This window comes from Gossypium hirsutum, chromosome D13, assembly GCF_007990345.1.
Source record: "Gossypium hirsutum isolate 1008001.06 chromosome D13, Gossypium_hirsutum_v2.1, whole genome shotgun sequence".
Classification (NCBI taxonomy): domain Eukaryota; kingdom Viridiplantae; phylum Streptophyta; class Magnoliopsida; order Malvales; family Malvaceae; genus Gossypium; species Gossypium hirsutum.
Window position 1 is genome coordinate 24,942,897 of NC_053449.1, and position 15,151 is coordinate 24,958,047.

Below are 15,151 nucleotides of genomic sequence, written 5' to 3' on the forward strand. Positions count from 1 at the left end.
TTTATTTTAAAAACATTATTATTCAGAAGACACATGAAAATTTCTATAAATAGAAATGAGATTTTATTTGGAAATCACACCAACAAATTCTAATATTTTTTCTTTCCTTCTTTCATTTTCTAATATTATTAGATTATTTTATAAAGTATTATTGCAGAAATTATTTATAAAAATTGAGTTTCTTGTCATACATTGCTCAGTGTGTAATGGGTTATTCTCGTCAGTGCAATACGCAAATAGTCATTGGCTTCATTGTATCCTCGAGCTTAATTTGCTTGGAACTCATTTGCACACCAAAAATAGGTGAGGGCAAATATAACCTTAAAGATAGTGACTTGATACACGCCTTGAAGTCTTGTCCTATTTCTTCTTTTTCTGTTCGAGTTCCGTTCATGTGTTCGAGATTTTCATATTTGTACTAACACTAATGAAGTGCAGATTGAGTGGTTATAATGCATTCTGGTGGGGTTTGGTTAGAAGTCATAAGAAGTTCAAGATCACATGCTTTTGTCTTCCAATAGATCATCAAGAACTAGGTTGATATTGAGACTACATTTGTTAAAATGCATTATTAGCCAGCCATTAATGGACCCAAACTGAAATCAAGGAGATTTGGGATAAGAAAAGTTTCTTTTGTTGATGACATGATTTAGAACTTGGTAGATATATCTGTGGTTTCAGTCCTTTTGAGGTCTTATATGTCTCAAGCATGCCTAACACAGATCACGAAGGTCTGGGTCGGTTTGTCTTACTGGAAGGGCTAGCCAAACTTTTCATTACCATGTTTGCCATGGTATTGTTGATAAATGAGTTGGAAAACAACACCATGTGATTCTCCATTCCCCATTACTGATCAGACTCACTCCAGCAATTGGCCTTTCCTCACTCATTCAACATACTCCACTTGATAGACCAACATTTCCCTCGTAACCGTTACATCTATATATATAGGTAATGATAACATTTATCTTCACATTCTCAATTACTAAACTTCTTCCTTTCTAGAGGCACAAATCCATCAAAAACAAAGAAAACTATGGCTATCCGCCTCCATCAATTGAAGATTTTGTTTCTTTTCTGAATTTCCGACGCTCCCTTGTTCTTGTTCGATCTTTAATTCTACCGTACATGATCTACCTTGGTCTAAAATTACTTCCTGCTACCACTTTTCTTGTGCGTATTATGAGTAGGATTCTAAAAAATCAAATCTGTCCATAATTTACAGAATCTGCAGATTCAGGCCATCCTTTAGCAGGGGACCAAGTCCTTTAATTCAGTGTGAGGTGAGAAAATTAAAGAGACAAGAAAATGTGACTACTAAATCATTTAATTAAACTTTAATTCCGGATTTTAATCCCTGAAAATTGTGTAAACTTGTTTTTTGTTCAAGGAAAGTCAAAGAAAGGAATAAATAAATAGTCAATTACTTGTATCTTGAAGTGATTTACTTTCTTTTTTATACTTTTCAGTCATTCAGCACACACACATATATGTTTCTAAGTTCTCTTATATTTTTATAAGTTGCTGGATTTGATCATTCTAGGAGTAATATCACATGTTTAGGGGCTTAATGTTGCGCTTAAATCATTCACTCCTTTGGATTAGGCCACAGTTCTTATCATCACTCCTCCATGATGTTTCAAGCAGCAGCATCGCATGAACTGATTGGCTTCCTCGTTCTTGTGTCTGGCAATGATGAAAATAAACAGGGTAGAGATTGCAACTCCTTGAGAATTGACAATTATTTAGACTATGAAGTCATTTTATCCTAATGATAGTTGAAGATTTCTTTGTCTAATCCATGGATCTCTTGTGATTCTGGAGGATTAGCAATAATACCATAAATTACAAGGTTGGTTCGTGCTTTAGTTCAATCAATCACTCCTTTAAAAATCGAGGCTCAACTGACCAAGTTCTTTAGGGCTTCCTTGTTGAATGCACCATACAAAGTCACATGGACTGCTAACTTGTTTGTTTATGTGTTCAAGCAAACATGTAGGACCGTACTTATCGACTGATAGTTGCTAGTGGAGATTATCATTTTGATATTTTTCTGGTCTGCACTTCATTGCATTTCATCCATATGATCTGCTAAGTGTTTATTAAGTGAAGTCATCATCATCTGGCCTTGATTCAATGATATTAGTATTTCAAATGGGCCACTTTTGTTGGTTTCATTAAATGGTGAGCTCTAAGGTACCAAACTTGTTGAAATATTATGATTTGTTGGGATGCAAGGCCATGTGATTCCTCCCAATACATGTCTCCAAACCATTCACTCTTCACCACTCAATTAGCCTGAGACTGCTGACCCTACACCATTTGCTCTTTATAAATACAGATTCTAATGGATAGCTTCACCCAGCGCCAAAGCCTTTCCTAGCAGGTTCTCTAAGTTACTCACATTTCCTCATCCTAACTATCTCATAAAAAAGCCATGGGTTTCTGCTTGCCAAGAATTGTTAATGCTAAGCCTAGTCTGAAACGGAGCCTTTCATCTTCGGAGACAACAATGGTGCCCAAAGGCCACTTTGCTGTTTATGTTGGAGAAGTTGATGAAAAGAAGCGATTCGTTGTTCCTATATCATTGCTGAAGCATCCTTCATTCCAGAATTTGTTGAGTCAAGCTGAAGAAGAGTTTGGTTTCAATCACCCCAAGGGTGCATTGACAATCCCTTGTAGCGAAGAAGCTTTCATTGATCTCACTTGCAATCTGAAAAGTTCATGAGAAGAAATTGGCTAACCAAGCAGAGATTGATTGATCTTTAGCTCATCTAACACCTCCCAAATTTTAGTTTTAGGAAGCAAGTGTGTAAGGTGGGTTGTTTTTTGCAATCCCATGCCCTTGTCAACGAAATTGATTTTTGTAACCAATATATAAATTTTTCAATGAAACTTTCTTTTCATGAATCTTGTTTCTGATATTATGTGGATAATTTCAGCCAAAATCTAATTTCCAGTTCTGAAGCCTTTTGTTCTACATTCTGCCATCGATTATCACTTAACCTATGATCATTAACTCCTATTTAAGTACTATGATTGGCATGTTATATTGGCCTAAACCAGAACATACAATATGAGAAAGTACTTTCTGGCATTCTTCAGATAAAATATCAATTATCCTCGGTTTAGTGTATGGTTTCAATGCCAAAATTGCAATTATACTGAAATTGGCATGTTATTGCATTCTGTTTTTAGTTGCGAAATCCAGGACAAAATATATACAATTCTATATTCAGAGTGTGTAGGTATAATCCAGGATAGCATTTTACAGGTTTGCCTACAACTAGTTGAGGATTTGGTTTAGATATTTCAAAATTCTTTGTTTTCGTGGTTGCTGAAGAGCTGACTTAAAACACGAGAGAAGAAAAAGAAAAAGAAAACAAATTAAAGTTTGAGGCCTATTTTCTATATCTGGTGACTACGGAGGATTATCCTAATATCATTCTTTACAGGACTGGTTACTGCTTCTATTCAACTTCAACCAATGATGTCTTGAATATTGAGAAATTGAGGCTTTCCCCACATGAATTAAATAAACTGAACAATGCACATGGATTGGCAACTAGTTTCATTCTCTGTTCAAAAATGGTACAAGCATCTCTGATGTATATTATTAATCTTTGACAGCAAACATGTAGGGCTGCGCATAGCGATTCCTTTTGCCGGTCACCACTCTCAACTACTTGTGATATGCCTAGTAATGTCATTATCTTCAAAGCCATGGTTGAACCATAGATAGTAATATTTTAAATGGGCAACTTATTTGGTTACAGTGGTGCCCAAAGGCCACTTGTTTATGTGGGAGAAGCTGATGAAAAGAAGAGATTCGTTTCCCCAATTTCATTTCTGAACCATCCTTCCTTCCAAAAGTTGAGTGAAGTTGAAGAAGTATACAAATTCAATCATCCAATGGGAGCTCTAAGAATCCCCTGCAGTGAAGAAGCCTTCCTTGATCTGATCGACAGTTTCCAAAGCTCATGAAAGTTGGATTTGAAAATGGCTAACCAAGCAAACATTAACTCTCTTCAACTCAACAGACAAATGCAAGTATTTTTTTACATAGGAAGCAAGTGTAATTGGTGGATTGTTTTATGCTATCCCTTGCTCTTGTGAACTTCATTTATTTTTTGTAATCACTCTACAAATGAAAAGAGAAACAAAAATTCTTATTATCCAACATATTCTTGTCATTGATATTTTTACTTTGACTAGTTTTATATCACATCTAATGTATGCTTGTAGGTGAATGATATAATTTACCAGACACATTCTTGTAATTGATATTTTTGGTTTGACTAGTTTTATGCTTCCACTTCAACATTACAAATTAGAAAATAGACAATCCAAGGTGAGGAAAAATTGGTAGGTGACAGTTAATGCTAGATGTAGATGTAGAACTACGTAACTCAAGGCAAAGGGAAAGTTTGGTCTTTGATGTGGATCTTTATTGAAGAAGTATTAACACCTTCATTAACCTATGTTCTATCTTGGTTATAAAATTGAAGTTGTAAATTAAGGCTAACTGCTGAAGGAAAAAAGAGAAATGCATGCGGATGAATCACTTTGATGAGCTATCTACCTAAAAGGCTTGAAGCTGTAAATCCTAAACACGGGCACCAGTTGTAGTAAGTGCTATGAGCATGACATTGTTCATGAGATTGTCTTAAGATCAGAAAGATCAGAGACCGAAAAATAGTATTATTATTCAATCCATTGATAGACATTTGTACAGTCAAATTAGAAGGGAAAGGTAGCAGAAAAGATATAAGAGAGGGAAAAGAAACCCTTGTAGTCAAGAAGCTTTCATTGATCTCACTTTCAGTCTGCAAAGCTCATGAGAAGAAATGATGTGAAAATTGGGTAACCAAGCAGAGATTGATTGATATTTAGCTCAACCAACACCTCGCATTTTTATATGTAGGAAGCAAGTGTATAAGGTGGATTGTTTCTTGCAACCCCATGACCTTGCCAACTAAATTAAATGTTGTAACCAATACATAAATTAATGCTAAATTTCTTTCAGAGAAGAAGCTCTTCGGTTTCATGAATTTGTTTGTGATGTTGTGTTTGAGTCAAAATCTAATTTCCAAGTTCTGAAGCCTTTCATTTCACATGCTGGCCCATCGTTTATGACCTAACCTATGATCTGCCACTCCTGATTAAAAAGGGTTGTAGGCATTTACAAGACCTATTTGCACAGAAGTTCAACTTATTTCATTATAAAAGTTCTTATTTTAGGAATATTGCAGTTCATACCTATTTCTTTGCTTTCATAGGTTTCTACCGTGATGGCATGATATTGGCCTAGGAGGGAGCATACAAGGTGAGGAAGTACTTAAAACTACGTTTCCTATTAACTTCATGCATATAACATGCACTTGTTTCTCACCTTCCTTTAGTCCTCTTTGCTGGCAGTCTGGCACACTTCAGATAAAATCTAGGACATGATGTATACAAATTCTATGTTCCGACACTAAATTAAGTAAGGCTTGCAATACTAGAAACTAGTTGAGGATTGGGTTTTATATTTAGACTAGAAAACTCTCTGTTCCCTTTGTTGCACATGGTAGCTAAGTAGCATGTATATTTTAGTTCAAGTTTACTGTAATTGATTGGTCTTCGAGAAAAAAGTTCAGACGCTATGCCTATAACTTACGTTAGATGCTGTTTTTTTCTTTTTGCATTCTCTTTTTTGTCCATGAATAAATCATTTAAAAATGATATTCAGGTCAACTAAAATGAAAGATTTTTCTTCTAATCCATCGATCTCTGTAGTCTGTTTTTGGTGACAATGGAGGATTATCCTAATATCATTCTTTACAAGACTGGTTAGTGCTTCTATTCAATTTCAACCAATGATGTCTTGAATATTGAGAAATTGAGGCTTTCTTCACTTTTGAAAGCACAAATTGAACAATGCACATGGATTGGCAACTAGATTCATTCTCTGTTCAACACAGACATAGAAGAAATGGTACAAGCATCTCTGACGTATATTTTTAGTCTTTGATTCTAATAATTAGCAAACATGTAGGGCTTCACATACCGATTCCTTTTGCGGCTCACCACTCTCAACTTCATGTGATATGCCTAGTAATGTCATTATCTTCTAAGCCATAATTGAACCATAGATAGTATTTCAAATGGGAAACTTATTTGGTTACATTGAATGTTCAGTTATGGTAGATTTGCAACAAGATAAATTTAGGTGCCAAATTTGTCCAAATGTCATCATTAGTTGGGAGGCAATACCATGAGATTCCTGAAACCATATGTCTTTTAAATATTTTTCCATTGAAATTTCTTTTCCACCATACATTCAGCCTCAGTTTGCCACAAACCATTTCAAATCCTCTCTCCATAAATACACTATTTAAGAACAACTTCCCCACTGCCAAAGCCTCAGTTTACATTACTAGGCATATCACATGGATGAGATAGCATGTAGTTGAGAGTGGTGACCAGCAAAATGAGTTGGTATGCGAAGCCCCACATGTTTTCTAATAATTAGAACCAAAGACTAATAATATACATCAGAGATGCTTATACCATTTGTTCTATGTGTTGAACACAAAATGAAACTAGTTGCCAATCCATGCATTGTTTAATTTGTGAATTCAACAGGTGGGGAAGCCTCAATTTCTCAATATTCAAGAGATCATTGGTTGAATAGAAGCACTTACCAGTCTTGTAAACAATGAGATTAGGATAATCCTCCATAGTCACCAAATATAGACTACAGGTATCTATAGATTAGACAAAAAAAAACTCATTTTAGTTGACCAGACTTTAATGTCAACTCTTGAACTACTATGGGGGCAAAGAGCTTTCTAGTCTAAATATAAAAGCCAATCCTTAACTAGTTTCTAGTAGTGCAAACCTTTCTTAACTTAGTGTCAGAATATAGAGGTTGTGTACATCATGTCCTGGATTTCATCTGAAGTGTGCCAGACTGCCAGCAAAGGGGTCTAAATGAAACGTAGTCTGAAGTATCTTTTCATCATGTATACTCCTGTCTAGCCCAATATCATGCCATCACTGTAAAAACATATGAAAGCAAAGAAATAGGTCTCAACTGCAATATTCCTGAAATGAGAACTTTTTTTAAGAAAATAGGTCCAATTTCTGAGCAAATAGATCTTGTTAATGCATGGAATCCTTTTTAATCAGGATGAGATATAATATGTTGAGTCATGAAATTACATTTTTGGCTGAAATTATCACCACAACATCATAAACAAAATTCATAATAAGAAAGAGCTTATTCTCCTAAAAAAATTGCATTAATTTATGTCTTGGTTACAATAATTAAATTAATTAACAAGGGCATGGGATTGCAGAAAAAAATCCACCTTGCGCACTTGCTTCCTATTCCTAAAAATAAAATTTGGGAGGTGTCAGCCCTTTGAGCAAAATATCAGTCAACCTCTGCTTGGTTAGCCAATTTCTTCTCATGAGTTTTGCAGATTGCAAGTGAGGTCAATGAAAGCTTCTTCGCTGCAAGGGATTGTCAAAGCACCCATAGGATGATTGAAACCAAACTCTTTTTCAGCTTGACTCAACAAATTCTAGAATGAAGGATGCTTCAGGAATGAGAGTGGAACAACAAATCTCTTATTTTCTGCTTCTCCAACATAAACAGCAAAGTGGCCTTTGGAAATTACTGTCGTCTCCGATGACGAAAGACTCCGTTTCAGACTTGGCTTAGCATTAACAATTCTTGGCAAGCGGAAACCCATGGATTTTTGTGAGATTGTTAAGATGAGGATATTGTTGGAACAATGGCAGCAGCAACCATCAAAACAAAGTTGCAACTCAGTGTTTGCAAGACTGAAGCAAGAAGAATCGAGGCAAAGCAAAGCAAAAATTTGGTCAAAAAACAAAATACTCAGCAATGTTGTGACTGAACACACATCCTTTTTCATTCAACTTGAAATATATAAAAGAGTTACATTGTACATTGACAGTTACCTAATGTATTTAACTGCCCCAACTAATACAAACCTAATCACTAGCCAAAAATAATCAAACATAGCTGACCAATCAGCCATTACATCAAAAGATCTTGTCACTAACTTAAGTTTAACTAGCATTACAAACAAACTAAAGTTGAACTGAACCAAATTACATCAAAACAAAGCAGCAAAGTTGGTTGCTTCATTTGGTTCAAAAACCATTCGTGCGCACCAAGCAAAAGAAGCTGAGCTCGATAGCTGCTGGTCTCGGCAGTAGCAAGCTTTTGGCTCCATGTTGCATTGCAGTCCAGCTTTCAACACTCCTCCTTGGACTGTATGCAACACATTCCAATTGCACTTCTCAAAGATTCAAATCGAGCAGCCCCTAAGGGCTTGGTCATTATGTCAGCCAATTGTGCTCCTGAGCTGCAATGCACAAGGCTGACTTCCTTTGCTTGTTCAGCCTCTCTAACAAAATGCATTTTGATCTTAAAATGCTTAGTCTTGCCATGGAACACAGGGTTCTTGGCTATTGCAACTGCAGACTGATTGTCCACCCAGATTTCAGTTGCTTCATCTTGAGTTTCATTAAGGTCATAAAGCAGCTTTCTTAGCCAAATGGCCTGATTAACTGCTCCTGCTGCAGCAATGTACTCTGCTTCTGCTGTGGACTGAGCAACAGTTTGTTGCTTCTTAGAACTCCAGCAAAACATGCCCGATCCAAGTGTGAAGAAGTATTCAGAGGTACTCTTCATGTCATCGAGAGATCCTGCCCAGTCGCTGTCAGAGTAGCCTTCTAGTTTCAGTTGGTTCTGACTTTCAAACATTACACCAAAACTAGCAGTGCCCTTGATGTATCTAAGGATCCTTTTTGCTGCCTTCAAATGTGCCTCATTGCAACAATGCATAAATCTCGATAACAGGCTGACACCAAACATGATATCTGGCCTGGTTGCTGTTAGATACAACAGACAACCAACTAGGCTTCGATAGTGCCTCTCATCAACCCTCTGCTGATCACCACTGCTAGTCAGCTTTTCTCCTTGAGCCACAGGTGTGCTGACTGCTTTACAGTTATGCATGCAAAATTTGTCTAGGATCTTCAAAGCAAATGAGTGTTGGCTGATGAAGATACCTCGATCAGATTGGTGCACTTCCATGCCAAGGAAGTAAGTCATGATCCCCAAATCTGTCATCTCAAACACTTGCTGCATTTGGACCTTGAACTGATCAATGAGCTCGATTTTGCTCGATGAAGATCTCCTCCTTGAGAAAACCATTCAGGAATGCTGATTTGACATCCAATTGGTGAACTCTCCACTGCTTCTGAGCTGCTAAAGCAAACAGCAGCTTAATTGTATCCAGTCTTGCCACTGGAGCAAAAGTTTCTAGGTAGTCAACACCATACTGCTGACTATAGCCCTTCACCACAAGCCTGGCCTTGTGCTTGTTCAGTGAGCCATCAGCATTGTACTTGGCCCGATACACCCATTTAACTCCTATGACCCTCTTGTGTTCTGGTCTGCTCACCAACTCCCAAGTCTGATTTTTGTTGATCATTTCCAACTCAGCTTCCATAGCTTTCATCCAGCTTCTGTTTTTAGCAGCCTCTTCAAAGTCTGAGGGCTCAATCACAGCAACATTGCACCTCTGATAGATATCAGCCAAAGTTCTGGTGCCCCTCACTGGTATATCATCGACAGCATCATTACTTGGTCCTTCTTCTGCAGGTTCAGCAACCAAGTCTAACTGGTCCAATTCAGACAAGTCAGTCTCAACACCATTCCAATTCCACACCTTTTCCTCATCAAACTTTACATCCCTGCTGACTAAAACCTTCTTTGCTGTAGGATCATACACTCTATAGCCCTTCTTGTTGCTGCTGTAGCCAACAAAGATTCCTGGAGTTGCTCTGCTCTCAAGCTTGGTCCTTTTCTCTACTGGAATAAGTGCATAACATACACAGCCAAACACTTTTAAGTGTGTTACCACAGGTTTGACTCCATGCCAAGCCTCAAAAGGAGTCTTATCCTTGACTGCTCTAGTTGGCAGTCTGTTGAGCAGATACACTGAGGTGTTGACTGCCTCAGCCCAAAACTAACTTGGAAGCTTACCTTGGAACAAGAGGCACCTGGCCATGTTCAGTACAGTTCTATTCTTTCTCTCACAGACTCCATTCTGTTGAGGAGTATAGACTGTTGTGAGCTGATGGTGAATCCCAGCACTGTCACAAAGCTTCTGAAATCTCTCAGACACATATTCAGATCCATTATCAGTCCTCAAGGCTCTAATTTTGCAGCCTGACTGATTTTCAGCATAAGCCTTGAATTTGCAGAAGGCTTCAAACACTTCTGACTTTTGCTTCAAGAAGTAGACCCAGCACAACCTTGTTAAATCATCTATAAACAAGGCAAAGTACCTGTTCTCACTGATTGAAGGTGTTCTCATAGGGCCACAAACATCAGAGTGCACCAATTCGAGCTTGTCTTGAGCTCTCCAAGCACTGTCAGTAGGAAAAGGCAGTCTAGCCTGCTTACCAAGCTGACAAACCTCACAAACATTCCCACTAGCTTCAATTTTTGAAATGTCATCAACCAGATTCAGCCTATGTAACAGATCGATGGATCTAAAATTTGCATGGCCTAGTCTTCTATGCCACAAGTCAGTGCTTTCAACAAGGCTGGTGTATGCCTTTCTTTCTATTTGGCTAACATCCAGCATGAAGCACCTATCAGTCATAGAGACTGTGACTAACTCCAGACCATTCATGTCTTGAACAATACAGCAACCATCCTTAAAAACCAATGTATAGCCCTTTTCAACTAATTGGCCTACACTAAGCAAATTCTGGTCTAAGTCAGGTACAAAAAACACATCTGAGATCAGCTTGTTACCTGAACCAGTGCTAATCAACACACTGCCCTTGCCTTTAGCCTCAATCAGCCTACCATCTCCAATTCTAATCCTCGAGTGGAAGCTTCTGTCTAGGCTTTTGAACAGCTTCTCATCTGCTGCCATATGGTGTGAGCAGCCACTGTCTAGTAGCCAATCATTGCTGGCCTTGGTTGTGCCAACAAAACAAGTTGCTGTGAACACTTGCTCCTCTTGAGCTTGAATGTCCTCAGCAGGTCTAGCTTGTTGCAGAGTAGCCTCCCTTGGTTTGCCCTTGCACACCTTCTCCACATGGCCAAACTGCTTGCATTTTCTACACTGAATATCTGGCCTAAACCAGTAATACTTTTCTGAATGTGTTGTCTTCTTGCAATGAACACATGGTGGGAACACCCTTTTTGCTTCATCTCTTCCTGACTTGACCCTTCTATTGTGCCAAGGCTTCTTGCCTTTTGCACTCACACTCGAGCCTTCACTGGCTTTAGCCTGGAAAGTAGCTTCAGGATTCTCCTCCTGCCTATTTGCCCTCCTTTGCTCAAGTGCATACAGGGAGTTTATCAGCTCAGACAAAGAAATGGCTGATAAGTCCCTCGAGTCCTCAAGTGAAGAGATTTTAGACTCAAATTTCTCAAGGAGAGTTGTAATAACCTTTTCAACAACTCTGCTCTCTGTGAAGTCCACTCCCAGGAGCCTAATGCTGTTGACAATGGCCATTATCCTGTCTAAGTACTGCTTGATGGTCTCAGACTCCTTCATCCTCAAATTTTCAAAGTCTCTCCTGAGGTTGATCACTTGCTGTTGCCTTGTCTTATCAGTCCCCATGAACTCCTCCTTCAGCTTCTCCCAAGCCTGCTTTGGTGAGTCACAGGCCATGATGCGAGTAAATATCACATCAGAGACTCCATTTTGCAAGCAGGCCATAGCCTTATGCTTCTTGGCTCGCTCCTCAGTATGTTGCCTCATCTGTGCAATGGTGGGATTGGCTCTCAATGGAGGTGGTTCAGCATCATTCTCGATCACACTCCAAAGATCATGTGCCTGGAGATAAGTCTTCATTTTAACTATCCAAATGTGATAGTTTTCTCCAGTGAACACTGGTGGAGGTGGTGGAGTGAAACTCATTCTGCTAGACTGAATCCAAATGCTTCGATCTTACCAAATTTTGAACTTGCTGTTGGTTTTGATTCGAACACAACAGATTGCATACAAAGGCCCCTCAAAGACTCGGGCTCATGATACCATTTGTTGGAACAATGGCAGCAGCAACCATCAAAACAAAGTTGCAACTCAGTGTTTGCAAGACTGAAGCAAGAAGAATCGAGGCAAAGCAAAGCAAAAATTTGGTCAAAAAACAAAATACTCAGCAATGTTGTGACTGAACACACATCCTTTTTCATTCAACTTGAAATATATAAAAAGAGTTACATTGTACATTGACAGTTACCTAATGTATTTAACTGCCCCAACTAATACAAACCTAATCACTAGCCAAAAATAATCAAACATAGCTGACCAATCAGCCATTACATCAAAAGATCTTGTCACTAACTTAAGTTTAACTAGCATTACAAACAAACTAAAGTTGAACTGAACCAAATTACATCAAAACAAAGCAGCAAAGTTGGTTGCTTCATTTGGTTCAAAAACCATTCGTGCGCACCAAGCAAAAGAAGCTGAGCTCGATAGCTGCTGGTCTCGGCAGTAGCAAGCTTTTGGCTCCATGTTGCATTGCAGTCTAGCTTTCAACAGATATGTGAGTATGTAATTGTAACTTAGAGAACCTGCTAGGAATGGCTGTGGCACGGTACATTAGAATCTATATTTATAAAGAGCAAATGGTGTAGGGACGTCAGCAGTCTCAGGCTAATTGAGTGTTAAAGAGAGAATGGTTTGGAGACATGTATTGGGGGGAATCACATGGCCTTGCATCCCAACAAATCATACCATTTTGACAAATTTGGTGCCTTAGGGCTCGCCATTCAATGAAACAGACAATAGTGGCCCATTTTGAAATACTAATATCATTGAATCAAGGCCAGAAGATGACTGCTTTACTTAGCAGGTCATATGGTGAAATGCAAGAAAGTGGAGACCAGCAAAATATCAAAATAGTCATCTCCACTAGCGACTACTAGTCGGTATTGTCAAGCCCTACATGTTTGCTGATAAAAAAAAGGCACGAACAGTTGATGATAAAAAAACAAGTGGAGTTTCCGATTGAGAAGGTTCTAGTAATGAACTCTTGGTGTGAGTTTGGCAGGCTAGAATTGAATTCAAGATGTGGTTTGATATCTATTAGGCAAGATTCCTCAACCGACTATTAAGATAATTGTGCACGAACCTCGCCACTTTGAACTAATAGATAGAAATCAATTATTGACCATCAATAAAAAAATCAATTGGTTAATTTTGGTGAATAAGAGTTGGCGTTGTATAATGCATTTAACATGGAAGCAAGACCTTAAGAACTTGGTCATAGCCCTAATAGTAACGCGATTTGCGCGACATGAACCCAGACCACATCTTGGGCCGTGAACACCTTGACTATCAAATCAACATACGAGATTCTTTGAGCCTTATTTTTTTAAAAATGATTAATTGAATTAAAGCATGAACCAACCTTGAAATTTATAGTATTATTGATAATCCTCTCGAATTATAGAATCTAGAATTTAGACATCCATGAATTAGACAAAGAAATATTTACTTTTAGTTGATTTTTTTCTTTTCTTCAAAGTCATATATCGCCTTGAAAATCAAAAAATAGTCAACCCTCAAGTAGTTGCAATATCTGCCTTGTTTATTTTTATAATGAGGTTAAGAAATGTAGCCTAATCCAAAGAGATGAAAGATTAGACAAATATTATGCCCCAAATAATTGTTCTCGGAATGATCAAATGCAGCAAAAATTGTCAAAGATATAATTGAAAAGTACAAAAAAGTAAACCATTTCGAGATATATATAATTGAATTTTTATTTATTTTGTTGGTGTAATTTTTGTTACAATGAGAGGATGAAAAAAAGAGGAAAAAAATTTAGAAAATAATGGAGAAGGTTATCGCTTCACCTTCACACACACAACCTTTTTATAAATAGAAAAAAATGTTTTTTAAATATAAACTAACCTAAATGATACGGTTGTCTAACACTAGAGTAAAAACAAACAGTAAAATATACTGTAAAAGAAAATTACAACAGAAAAACTAAACTTAAAATAGCTAGTAATTACTACTGAATGCCTAAAACAACTAGCACACAAAACATATATATGATTTTCAATACCAAACTCAAAATACATCAACACTCCACCTTGAGGTTGATATTGGACATACCAAGCTCGCGCTTGAGAAAAGAATTTCTATTCCTTAAAAGAGACTTTGTCATCAAAACAGCAACCTGCATTTTAGAATAACAAAATTTCATCTTCATCAGCAAATTTTCTCAGCCTCACAAATAGCATGAACTTCACATTGATGTGCTTTGTTCTACCATGTTGAATTGGATTTTCAGCAATGGCAATAGCTCACCTATTGTCACACAAAAGAACAATGGCACTTTTCGGCTCAAAATAGAGATCAAAAAGTAAATTTCTCAACCAAATTGCTTGGTTTGCAGCAGCAGTAGCAACAATATATTTTGCTTGTGTAGTTGACTGAGTCACAACTTGTTGCATCTTGGAACTCCTATAGATTGCACCTAAGCCAAGGTTAAAAATATATTCGGATGTTGTAATAGCCCATTTTTCAGTGCTGTCGGAAATGGTGGTTTCAGGGCCACAAATTCGACACATGAGTCTGTAAATATTATTATTTAATATTTACGAGTAAAATATAGAAATAGGTTGAAAGTTGATTAATGATTTTTGTTAATTGAACGAATAATTAAGTTCAAGTGGTATGGCCCTAAAGTCAAGTGGTTTTAGAAAATGAGATATCAGGACTTCATTTCTATAAACCGAACCCATAAATATTTTTATTAAATATTTACGGAGTGGTAATTTAGGTGTATTGAAGTTTGGTCCGGATATTTTGATGTTTAAATAGTTAATTAAGGAAAAAGAACTAAATCGTAAAAGATGTAAAACTTAATCAGTATTGAATATTATTGATTAAATGGCTTAATTAGTGAATGATGGAGGGCTTATATAGTAATTAGACCATATTGTGATGTTGGTGGACGGTTAAAGCATTAAATTATAAATTTTTTATATGTTAAAATTTAAGTTAAAATAATAAGAAAAAGAAAAGGAATAAAGAACATTTTTGTCCATCTTCTTCAACAATTGGAAACCGAAACACCA

At 37.3% G+C, this 15,151-nt stretch overlaps 1 protein-coding gene across 1 annotated transcript; it reads left to right on the forward strand.

Annotated features, from left to right (window-relative positions):
- The first annotated feature begins 957 nt into the window (after window positions 1-957).
- On the forward strand, window positions 958-2,910 carry LOC107918313 (auxin-induced protein X15). Its single transcript, XM_041108921.1, has 2 exons — window positions 958-1,283; window positions 1,606-2,910. The coding sequence occupies exon 2, from the start codon at window positions 2,438-2,440 to the stop codon at window positions 2,726-2,728; it is 291 nt and encodes a 96-aa protein (XP_040964855.1). The 5' UTR covers window positions 958-1,283; window positions 1,606-2,437; the 3' UTR covers window positions 2,729-2,910.
- The last annotated feature ends 12,241 nt before the right edge of the window (window positions 2,911-15,151 follow it).